Raw genomic sequence first — 12747 nt, forward strand, 5'->3', positions numbered from 1 at the left:
TGTCATCATACGTTAAGGCTGCTGAATAAATGTTTAAAGCCGACACAGCGGTGTCATATATATATGTATATATATATATATATATATATATATATATATATATATATATATATATATATATATATATATATACATATATACATATATATATATATATATATATATATATATATATATACATATATATTTAAAGTCACGTATCATGAAGAATTACTGACAAGATAAATTGTTGACCCTTAATCGATATATATATATATATATATATATATATATATACATATAAATATACATATATATATCTGTCTCTTGCTGACAACAGGAAATCAACAGTGTCAACATAAGCTGCAAAAATAATTTCAGTTCCCTCTGATTGACATGTTGTAATTGTTTCATTTAGACAATTTAAAATTGAACCCTCAAAAAAAGATCCCAGATCTATTTACAAGTTGCTGCTATCACCAGGTTGCACAAGCAGGCTGACTGCAAACAAACGGACATCCAATAATACCTGAAACTAAGCTGTAGCCACTGTAACTCCACCTGTAAAGCCACCACCACATGTTTAGTGTGGAAAAAATGAAATGTCTCAGCAGACTGACTGACCACACACTGTGGAGGCAAGATATTAGTAAGGAGTAAAGAGAACGCGGGGTGTTTGTGGACGAATACTGGCACAGCTGTAACACCACGTCAAACCACAGGCAGAGTGGCAACAAACACACACTGTACATGCACCCACATCTTTACAAATGTGACACGTTCCACTGGACATTAGCATTGGCTTCCTCTGCACACGACACAAGAGTTACTACGGCACGGGCACGGGTTGCAAACAGTACATTAGAACGTACACAGTCACGGAAGTCAGTCTAGATCAAGGGTGTCAAACATATGGCCCAATCTGGCCTGCAGGATGAATTTAGGAAAACTTTGCAGTTAAATACCATATTTTTCAGTTCCAGATACCTGTGACTAAATGTTTTGTGCCTTTGTAGATGCACTGTGATCTGTAGGTTGTAGTGCACATGGGTAAATGGTAAACATTGAAGTGTCAGGTTGTTTATAATATGTTTTGTAACAAAGATATTTCTTTCAATGTAAAGTAAAGGGAAAGATTTGGAGTTCTTGTTAGTTTATCATGCTATTATTATTATTATTATTATTATTATTATTATTGTCATTATTATTATTATGATTGTTATTATAATTGGTCTAGCCCACTTTTAAATTAAATTGCACTGTATGTGGTCCCTGAACTAAAATGAGTTTGACACCACTGGTCTAGATGATTCAGTAATTAATGCCTGAACATGATCTGTTGACAAAAACAAATACTACTTTTACTACTACACCTCATAATAATAATAATAATAATAATAATAAATTCAAATTTTAAAAAGTAATAAAATCACCCAGAAATGGCTCCACCTTTTGGACACTAACAAGGGGGCGGTGGTTAGTGCAGTCCAACAGTCTGTCCACTGCTCTTACAGCATATCTGATTGGATAGAATGCCAGCGAGCCGTTTCGACCTGACCTCGACTGCACATTTCCTTCCAGTGTGCCTGTCCTGGCTCAGGAGCGTCGCTGCCAATCACCACACAACCCAAAACGCTGCTCTTTGTGTAGAGACGGCCCTGCAGACACACAGAGATAAGTGGATAAAAAAAAAGACAGAAACAACAAAGTCTGTGGAGGATACAGCAGTGGACGATGGATGGACGGATTGCAGTGCTTTAACTTTTGGTGATTTTATGTTGTTGTTGTTGTTGATGCTGTCAATCATGCCTCTGTTTGGTCTTCATCAACAGAAATTAGGTAATTAGTGGGCAGTAGCCTCCTGTCAGAGATGACTGAGGGAGCATTTGTGTATATACAGCTGGAGCCCAGAGGCAGGAAAGGGTGAGAAGCGTTTATCCCATCAATCTGCTGAATTACCTGTTTTTTTTGAGCAGGAAAAGTCACTTCAGAAACCTTTCATGTGCATTCTTTGTGTTTTTACTCATACTCTAACGTGTTTGCCGCTGTTCCACTTTGAAAGTGCAATGTTGCCATTGCCTCTGTCTGTCCTGTAACAATGTGTACCAGTGGACAATATGAGATCTAAACATAGCAATACTGAGAAATACAGATAGAGTCTTGAGGAGCTGGTCGGCTTAACGTCTGCTTATTGTTAAATAAGGTACAGTTTGTTACACAGAACTACATGTCAGTGTTTACTGTACGTATGAGACGGTTATGCTGTCTCACCTGCATGATGATGAATTCAAAGACCAGCGGCAGCTGAGTGATGTCACCAGGGGGGAGGTCAAACAGAAAGGGAGCATTCCAGACGGGGTTAGGACCACTGACTCCTTTGGTCTCCTTGGTACCAATCACTTTCCCATCCTGACGCAGGTTGATGACAACATAATGGTCTGTGGACAGCAATTACAGCCACAATCACAATTTGGTTTCATATTTGTCCTTTTGTATAATGCCTTGAAAAAAAATCATCTACATGCTACTCATGTTGATTTACATCCTCATAATCCTCTTGAAAAGCCTTCGTACTATCAGCGTTCCAAATCAGCAAGGATGAGTCCCCCCATAAATCCAGGGCCGTGACACTTATTGGATTTACAAAAATTAAAGAGCAGTGTTGTCACTGTCAGATAAGAAACCTGCATCGTTTGTTCTCACACGTTTGTGGAAACATTTTATTTTGAAGAACCAGCATCATCGAGGCAGAGCCATGAATCAGACGCAGTGAGACGTGATGCAGACGGGAGCGGAAATGACACTGGGCTCATCGGTTCCTAATCTGATTACACTACAAGCCAATCAGGAAACCAATTTTCACAAATCTATGTCCAAGAAAACAAATAAGCAAATCTTCATTATTGCTTCAGATTTAAAAAAAAAAAGCCCAATTATCTTAAATTAATAAGAAAAATCATTTTACTTTATTTTTCATGCTGTCTCACTGCAAAAGCACATCTGTAGTGAATGGAGGGTTATTTAAAAGTTTTCTAAACTCTCTAATAATTGTTTTTCTCTTTTTTTTGTCATTTTCTCATGCATTTGTATATATGATCTTGTTAGGCAACAACAAACACTCCGCCTCAGATGGACTTGCTGATCCTCACCTGCAGCTCCAGGGATCCGTGTGAGCTTGGCCAGATTCTCAGCCTTTCGAACCATCACCTTGACGCGCTGGGCCAGCGTCTGGTACTGCAGCAGGATAAAGAGTTGGCCCAAAGCCCGTGGGACACCAACCAAGCTCCTCCTGTGACCTAGCGTTTCCTGAGAGCTGACACTCTGAGGGCAGGACGCAGAAGGCGAGAGATAAAGAATAAAATGTGTAAGGCTGTTCTTTCACCCTGCAGATGCTCCCTTCATCCTTTGGGAGGCTGTAAATAAAATGAAACCAAGGGGAAAGAATACTGTGAGCCACGTTAACGTGTACATCCTCATGCTCCTTCTCTGCCTGTCATTTTATTACTTCTTCTTTGTTGGTTTATGCACTGGGGTTATGTGGGTGCAGCCATGGTCCTTCATTTGCATAGCAAGCTTCTGCAAAATGCAAAAAGTACATCAAAAATAAAAGCAAATATTGAACTTTAAAGTGATTATACACAAACATAGTTAAGGGAAGTATATGCATTCTAAATGTTATAGACTGTCAGGGTAAAGTATTATGTTGCCTACATGTCCACTCATCCTGAAATAATACACATGCATGCACTAATGCTCTGTGGTTAAAGGTAATAACTAATGTGTATTGGTCATTTCTGCTTTAATGTCAGCTCTCATTAGCTTGCATTGTTTGGGGTCCAGTGAGTCATGGTCTGTCAAGTGGCTGAGTGCGAGGCCGCCGGCGTCTCGCTGAGGCCGGGCAGCAGAGTGTGAATGCGATTTCCTCCAACAAGTGAGTTTCGCTCCACTGCCTCTGTCTGTCACTTGCACTTTGCCTCAGAGAGCGTCGCTCACACTCAGACTGCTGTTCAAAAGACGAGAAGCTGTTCTGCAAAAAGTCACATTGCCAAACAAACCTTGAAGCTACAGCCAGAGATTTGTTTTTCTCAACCTTGCCTCTCTTGCTTTTTTTCCAAACTGTTCAACCTGCACTGAATGAGTAATCATGAATTCAGAACTATGCTCGTTATTAATGAGCTCTCTGTGTGACCTCACAGTGTTGTTAAGTCTGTTTTCACTTTTGTGGATAATAAAGATTGTGATTATACCATAAGCTTTCTCTAGCTCCTTAAAGACACCGTGCAACTCCTCCTCTCTACAATTCTCCATCAAACTCCAGTTTTCAAATTCATTCCTCCACAAAATTAGGGAGATTTCTTGGAAAAAAAACACCGACTGCAACAATCAGAGGGAAATCTATAAATGAATCCATAGCTCATCCTCAGGCATACATGTAGGCAAAGCTGCAGTGTTCTGAACGAGTTGCAGCTATTTAATGCTCTTTTTGGGGAGTCCTGTCATATTTTTAAGCTGATTTGGTTATTGATTTGATTTGATTATTTCCTCAACTAAACTTGTTGCCAATTCCCCTCCGTATATGCTCCTCTGCCACAACCACTCCCTGCCTGATTGTCTTTATGTGAGTGAGTGAGTGTGTGTGTGTAGAGGAGAGGATGAGCTCTACAGGGGCAGAACACTGGACTGGGAAAAATAATTCCAGCCTAGTGCCAAAATGTCCACTAAAACATGATGACCCCCCCCTCCCCTTTAAAAGCATGTAATTAATGCCCTCTGTCAGTGTATCAGCAGAGCTGCACGGGGCACAGCGTCGGCTCTACTCTGACACTTTGCTGTACTCTGCTTGTTTGCTCTGCAATCACAAATAACAACGTCACCATGACAAAAAACAACAACAGTGGGAAACTAGCTAATGTGAGTGCTGATATGATGCACAATTCCTTTGTGGATATAACATGATTTTATGCTATTTATGAGCCTGTGTGTGCTGCTGGCTGTGTTTGTTCTAAGGTCCTTAAGCTCTCACAATCACCTGGAAATCTCAGTCACTCACTGCAGTTCACTTTGTTTTGCGCTCGGGTCAAAATTGAATTGCAGTCAATCCAATTTAGTTTGTATAAAGACTGGACAGTCGGTCACCACAGACCTAGTTAACGTCATTATTTCTGCTGTTAGTGGAGACTTCAGGATGCGACAAGAAATTGCTCCATGTGAAAACATACATTATATTATTTTCACTTTACACTTGTTCCAGCATCACTGCCTGTTCTTGAGACCCCACCACCCCAGCATCCACCTGTAGACTCTAATTGGTGATTGAAGATATTTGCATCATCACTTATATCTCATGTAATAGCCCAGACACCATCTGTTTTCCTGCTGCAGTGAACATTTGAACCATGAGTCGTGTGACTGAATTGACCTTCATAGGTGTTGGTGCGTGCGACCTCTATCTTTGTTCTCATTGTTGAGTTCTCACTCTGTTACCTGCAGCGTTGGCTCATTCAAGGATGGACAACTAACTATTCATTAAAAGCATGTTGCATTTTGACAAGCTATTTGAGTCAGCTTGCATTTAATTAACTAGGTTCTGGTTAAGAAGACATGTGCGCTCTGTTTTTAAAGCTTGCCTTTCTGCTCTTTTAGATATCCGACACTTTTACTATAGGTATAGACCAGGTGCTGATCCCAGGAAGGAAGCGCTGTGTAATTACAGTGTGGACTTGACTCTGTTGAAAATGTTTTATTCTTCATTTATTGGGGCTGTTGTCTCCTTGCCTCTTTGGCATGATTTGCTAGTTTGGCAGTCGAACTCTCAAAAACAGAATCAAATTGGACCAATTCACCAGGCTGTGCTGAAGCATCAATCAATAAAATTGAGAAAATTATCAGATACCTTTTTCAACTTGCTCTTAGTTGGGGTGAGCTGCCTGGTGTAGGTGGTGGTGATGTCAGGCTCCCAGTCCATCTGCTCACAGGACAGCTCCACGACCCCCAGCACAGCCTCCCTGAGGCCTGAGAAGTCCCTGCTGTAGACGGCCAGTCTCAGTGTGCAGGTACGCAGCTCCTCCACAGAGCCCACCTGCAGCACAAAGCTCTGACTCTGGAGATCTGGGCTGAAGCTGCGACGTCGAGAGGCAATCTGCTGAGGAGAAGGGCAGAGTGGAGGGAGGCTGGCTCTGACAAACACCCCGCTGCGTCTTCGATTGGCCCCTGAGAGCCCCAAGATGTTGACCAGCAGGGTGGCACAGGCTGAGGAGAAGAGCAGGGAGAAGTGCAAGAGAGGAGCCGGCTTTGTGTGGATGGAGAGAGAGTTAGAGCCATACTGTGATCCACTAGGCTGATGCTGCTGGGTGGGGGCCTTGGCAGCAGCAGCACTCAGTCGACTGCTCTCGCTGTAAAGAAAACTTTCACTGCTCACGGTGCTACGCCGACCCATTGCCCGACGAGATTTAGACACCAGGCTCAGCTTTGTGAGGGAGGGCAAAGAGGCTCTGCCATGACTCTGAGGTTTACTGAGTGTGCAGGGAACTGCCGGGGAGCTGAGGCGCCGCATTGGGAAAAATGATCCAGCAGAGTGCACCAGCTCAGCCGATCTGGTCGGGCTCGGGTCAAAGGGCAGAGCAGCAGCGTCATCCTCAGAAGGAGAGGAGCTGCTCTTAAAGGAAGGAAACTCCAACACGTCTCCATCCAGCTCCTCATACTGCTGCTTAACAGGCTGCGCACACGGAGATGGAGTCAATGTCACAGTCACCGTCTCAGCTGGATGGGAAGACAGAAAAGCGGCCTCCTTGTCCTGTGATGAGACATTCTTCCTCCTTCGACAGCAAAGGATACAACCGAGGACCAAACAGTAGCAGAACACGGCCAGACCCACGGCCAGCAGAATCTGCAGGTGAACTGCAGCAAGACAAGAAACAAGAGGAGACAAAGCAGTCAGGGTTTGTTTGCAACAGGGTCACCGGGATTATTGAGGAGAAAAGAGAAGGCAATAATCTGTGAATGATCAGGAATATTTTTGAAAAAGAAACAAGTTTGTCACAAGTTGACAAATATCGATTTTGTGTTTGTGAGTGACCTGAGACTTTCAGCAAGTCATCACAGACATCTGACAAAACATGATCTTGTTGTGTCTGCACTCTGCGTCCCTGATGAGATTAAAGAGGAAATGTCTTGTTGCTAGAATCATAATTTTATAAATGATTATTGTCGTAGTTTCTGCTTTGGTCCGAAGCAGGAACAGAGCGCACAAAGTGAGCTGGTGTCAGTTTTCCCTGCAGTCTGATTGTGTGTGAATTTGTTCTTGTATAGGTATCTTTGTGGGTTTGGTCCTTTTGAGCTTTGAGAATGCATTGTGTCTATGTCTAACACTAACCCTATGAGTATCCTCAGTGAAAATGCTGTACAATAATGTGTGTGTGTTCAATTGTGATCAGCATTTAGATTTGAATCCATTTATAGTTAATATGTGTATATCAACAAAAACAAAATACAGAAAAAATTCTATTGAAAATGCCACAAGTGCACCCTTGGTAAATTACACAACTCCTTATATGGACATCCTGAGGAGGTGTATTTATACAGTAGGTCACATATTCAGGCTTTACAGAGTGCGTTGTTTCCATCTTGTTATGTGTTGTTGAGTCAAAGTTTTGATTCATTTTATATCACATTGGCGATAATTGTGTAGAAGTGACAAAATTGAGAAATAAGTTTTTTTATTTTATTTTTGTTCATAAAAAACGAGCTAAGCGAACTTTGAAATGTGACGAATTTCCAAATTTTACAAATTCAATCCGATTTTAAAATGATTTTTTTTTTTATTTATTTTTTTATTTTCCCAGGTCCGTTTATATCAGGGGTGTCAAACTCATTTTTGTTCAGGGGCCACATACAGCACAATTTGATCTCAAGGGGGCCAGACCAGTAAAAATAGTAAAATAATAGCATAATAACCTATGAACAACAAGAACCCCTTTGTTTTTTCTCCTTTGTTTTACATTTACTGAAGGATCATTTTACAAAACATGAAATTTCTTGAGAAATAAAAGTGCAATTTCAACAATATCATGCCTAAATTTACTATTTATACAGCACACTGGATCTATAAAGGCACAAACATTTAGTCACGGGTATCTGGAGCATTTGACATTACGTTTAGATTAGTCTGTAATTTGAACAAATTCATCCTGTGGGCCGATTGGACCCTCTGGCGGGCCGGTTCTGGCCCCCGGGCCGTATGTTTGACACCCCTGGTTTATATGGTTAGTGAAAATTTAAAAAGTCTGTTTCTGTCTACTTATGTGTTGTTGAGTAAAAGTTATGATACATCACGTTTTTTTGTTTTGTTTGGGTCTTTTTAATTGGGAGCAGAAATGAGCCTAGCGAAATGTGACATATTATTTCCAAATTTCATAAATTGGGATTGGGTTGTGCTAAAAAAAAAAGGATATAATACACTCTGCATAGTAATGTGAAAAGCAGCCTAAATGCTGTGTTCTTAGGGTTTATAACACACTGATCAGATGCAAAGCCATTCCCACCACATTTCCCCCAACATGCAACACTGAATGCGATAAAAACATGAAGACAAGCACAGAACTTCAAACTAACGCAAATGTTTTCCCAACAAGTTAGCGTGGAAATCATGATGGATGTGACTGAGATTGCAGCCATTAAAGCTGGACACTGATGCCCATATAATGTCAAATAATGACAGTGTACTGGGATGACTCATGCATCAGACACACTCGAGGATAGTGGTGATGAAAACAAGGTCGGAAAGCTGTGAGCCTCAATCAGTGACCTTCGCAAGGCAAACACCCAGCAATCAGGAGGAAAACCCCTTACTGAGAGAGAATTTACATTCTCATTATATACAACTGCTCACACACATACGGTTCTTCATTTACTTGAGAGGAATGCAACGTAAGGAACCCAAAATGTAATAAGATCAAGTGAATCCTCATCACATCGTCACGAGAGGCTCGTTACAAACTAAAGGCACGTCCTTTAAAGAGATTAGATCACTATTAAAAGGTCCAGTAGTATCAGTGCAGATCCATAAATGTATACAGTCAGTGTGTGCAGGAGCAGGCAGCTTTCCCAGTCTCGCAGCCTCCATTAGGAGATGAAAGTACAGTTGGGCTGAATGCTGCAGTGGAAGTGAAAAAAACAAAAAACTGCTGATGGGTTTGCTCCAAAATATGAGTCACAATGACCAGACTGTGGACCCTGGTGAACCAAATGAGGCAAACATCATCAAAGCATGTGATGCATAAGGATGTGTTTGTATTTTGTGGAAAGGCTGCTGGTAAACTTTAAATTTAATCATGTACTGGATGCACACATAAGAGCATACAGTAACGTGGGGAAACACACAATGCATTTTCTTTACTGGAACAGACATATGCAGCCCAGTCTCACCTGATGACAGTAATTCAGCTTTGTTTGTTGACAAAAGTCTTGGTCCATGTTCACACAAAGTTATCTAAAACAAACACCGGGGACACCTTCCCTCTCAGCCTCTCGTCTGTTAATTAAATCCTCAGGTGTCGGTGTGTTTTCTTGTTAAACTGCCTCCCACTCTTCCTGCTCAGCTCTTCTACTCAGCACTCTACAGAAGAAATCAGCAAAATATCTGCAAAATATTTTTCCCCCTACTGTAAAAACTCGTGGGCTACATAGGACAATAACAAAGAAAACAAAAACAGTAAGGAAGAGACAGCAGTGAAAGCTTCCTACCTCCCAGAGTGTACTGCGACATGGCCCCTCACAGCGTGATGTGTGAGTGGAGTCAGTGTGGGAGCTGTTTATGAGAGCAGTCAGTGCCAGTGCGCAGGAACCTGAAGCCTCCCAGCCAATAGCTTCATCGGCTGACTGAGCTTTTGTTCCACTCACAGGGAAGCAGAGAGGCTCCAGTGGGTTTTATAGCTCTGGCAAGAGCCGATTTTGTTTCTTTAGCACAGTTATTCTATAGATCTATGGGATCTCACGAAGGACAAACTATGTTTACATTTCACAGTGACACAAAGTCCGTCAAGGTAATTGAGACATGAGATTAAAACAAAATGAAATGTTATGTTATGAGAGCCACACAGTGTGGAATGGCACAGTAGGTTTTGTATCATTACAGCAACACTACGCTTTTGTATCATATATAAGTAATATTTTACTTTGTTTTCCCAGTCTCTGAAATGATTATTCATGATGAATCCAACACAATATGGACTGACACATCACAGTGTCTAAACTTAAACGTTAAATGTGGATTTTACTGCACCAGATCTCGACTGCACTCTGCATATAGAGCATAGAGAGGTGTCGATGATGCAGGGCTATTGATTTAGAATTGTATTCATAAACTTTTAGAGAAAACAAGCCCTTTTTTGTTCACTTCTTGTCAGCCTCTAATGACCTCACCTGAAAAAAAGTGATTACCTTTCTTTCACCCAGATCATCAATTAATTCATGGGTTATTAGTTTCCTTATAATAGATCTCAGACAGTAATACATGGTCAGTTTTCAGCATCTATTTCATCCTTATTCTTATTTGATTTTGATGAATATAAATATAAATGTGAAAATAAACACGTAGCAAAATTTGTCGATGAAAGTGTTATCTTGACTCGCTCACAATGGCCCATCTTTGTGTGATGAATCTTCTCATTCATTCATTCATTCATCTTCTATCACTGTATCCTGCACACGAGCCCAGTAGCAGCTGTACTGACTTTGTAAACTAAAAACTAATGTTTACATTTTATATAACATTAGATTGAAAGTTTCAAAAAAACAAAAACAAGCATGAAAACAAACAGGAAGGCGTTTGGGTTTGTTCCAGAAGCATCAACAGTTGGTTGGACGGTCATTGAACCATCGTCGAATAGACATCATTAAATGTGACATCTGTTTTCAAATGTCTTTACTGTTGTTGAATTTGTGTTATGTTATTTTAGAAATGTTAGACTAGATTTGTTTATGCATTTTCTGTTTTGCAATATTCCGACTGCAATTGGTCAAATTCTATGGGTGATAACACGGTAAATGTAATGCATTCATTTTTATACTGTGAAAAGGTCGCGAGTTCCTTTAAACGTGCAATGAGTATTGTCTTTATGTTGCGAATGTAGAGCACTGTCATTCATGTGCCTCCTATATATCCACCACAAGGTTACATGAAAAATAAGAGAGAGTGAGTTACTCCTCACCGTATAGAAAGATCTATAGATTTGTGAAAATGTGTTGCCTCTTTCCTTTCCTTCCAGTTCTTGTTTTTTTTTTTTTTAATTTTATTTCATTTTAACACGTGAAACACTGGTTCATCACAAGAAGCTGGTCAGCAAATCTGTCTGCAGATGTCAATGTCTCCCATGTGGGAACTATAGTGGACGGATGACAGGCACATCACTCAGCGACATATAAATCCAGCTGTAGGCGACACATGTCTGTCATAAATTCACTCCGTACAGAGAAAGACATGCTCTCTAAGAGAGTAGAGTTTTGGATGAGAAGCTCAGAGATGAGTTCAGGTGAAGGTTTTTAACCTTGCTGGGTAAGAAAGTGGCCGGTCCCCTGCATTCTCACTCACAAACTGGATGAAAATCTGTTCTTTTCTTAAGATTAAATTAAATGTAATCTTCCTCTAACCTCAGCCAACATACGGCGAACATCTATCGTTCAGAGTGTTAAAATGACCATAAATCACGCCAGTTGACTTTTCAAAAGGAGAAAAGAAAATAACTGAACCGTTATCAAACCGGATTGACCCACAAATCACTGACACACTGGCACACCTCACCGCACCTCAACTGCTCTTGCACAATGAAATTATGGGTTTGATTCTTATGATTCAAATATGTTGTTTTACAGCTGAACGTCGCCCAAAGTGGCGCTGTTGTCCATGACCCCTCTGGGACAATAAAGTTTATCTTGAATCTTAAAACTGATCATCTTGTTGGATTGTATGAATAGATAGATGATTATATCAATAATCATTGTGTGTACAAATAAATAAATAAAGATCAATGAATAATGATGGTGCACTATGTAAATCATCGTCCTTTGTCAGCTGCTCTGAGGAATCTGTTATCCAGGGGGAAATGCATTTCTAGTAGGTAGTAACTGGTGTGTTTAATTGTACTGGCTTATATATAAACAGGTATTTTCAGTAAACATTGCCATTCATCCACACTGGCACACACATTTATATCAAATTAAATTTCAGTACCTTCCAAATTTTTGATGAAGAGAACCTGAATGAGAAGCCAGAGCAGCAGCAGAAGTACGACACCTTCGATCATTCCTTTACAGCAGAACGAGACGATGAGCTGCCACGCGGGAGGAGGGCCGGTGTCCTCCTCATCTGCCCGGGGAGGCATCATTTAAAAGTCTGTAGGAAGGAAGTGACCAAACTGCATTCAAATCAAAATGCACAGCGTTGTCGAGCTGGGATTGATACGAGGTTGCACAAACGGTCTAAGATTAATACATCACTGCACGCCCGCATCCTGAAAACAATCTATAGCATGTGTGCTGCAGCATTCAGAGTCTTTCTGGCCAAACTCCAGTCAGAGCTGCAGTGGCTGAAGGAACACACACACACACACTTGCTTGTGTTGTGTTGTTGTGTTGTGTTGTGTTGTGGTTTCACAGCACTCACCGTAAAAGTCTTTCGGTGTGATGAAAACGTCTGATTAATTGTAAATGTACATAAACTTTAAATATTAATTGAACAAAACTTGTGGTCTGTGTCTCCATTCAGCATTTCGA

The 12747-nt window shown here is 40.8% G+C and overlaps 1 protein-coding gene across 1 annotated transcript; it reads right to left on the bottom strand.

Moving 5' to 3' along the window:
- Positions 1-1357: 1357 nt before the first annotated feature.
- Positions 1358-9777, bottom strand: LOC122772129 (synaptotagmin-5). Its single transcript, XM_044029832.1, has 5 exons — positions 9721-9777; positions 5873-6876; positions 3129-3300; positions 2251-2417; positions 1358-1637 (listed from the first exon to the last, which is right to left on the bottom strand). The coding sequence occupies exons 1-5, from the start codon at positions 9740-9742 to the stop codon at positions 1488-1490; spliced, it is 1515 nt and encodes a 504-aa protein (XP_043885767.1). The 5' UTR covers positions 9743-9777; the 3' UTR covers positions 1358-1487.
- Positions 9778-12747: the final 2970 nt, after the last annotated feature.

Source organism: Solea senegalensis, linkage group LG7 (genome assembly GCF_019176455.1).
Source record: "Solea senegalensis isolate Sse05_10M linkage group LG7, IFAPA_SoseM_1, whole genome shotgun sequence".
Taxonomy (NCBI): domain Eukaryota; kingdom Metazoa; phylum Chordata; class Actinopteri; order Pleuronectiformes; family Soleidae; genus Solea; species Solea senegalensis.

What these genes read in the sequence shown, in the direction of transcription:
- LOC122772129 (XM_044029832.1), bottom strand. Translation starts at nt 9,742, where the DNA reads ATGTCGCAGTACACTCTGGGAG. An exon ending in GTCGCAGTACACTCTGGGAG is followed by an intron (nt 6,877 to 9,720) that starts GTAGGAAGCTTT and finishes GTCTTGCTGCAG; the next exon opens with TTCACCTGCAGATTCTGCTG. An exon ending in TTGAATTCATCATCATGCAG is followed by an intron (nt 1,638 to 2,250) that starts GTGAGACAGCAT and finishes GTGTGTCTGCAG; the next exon opens with GGCCGTCTCTACACAAAGAG.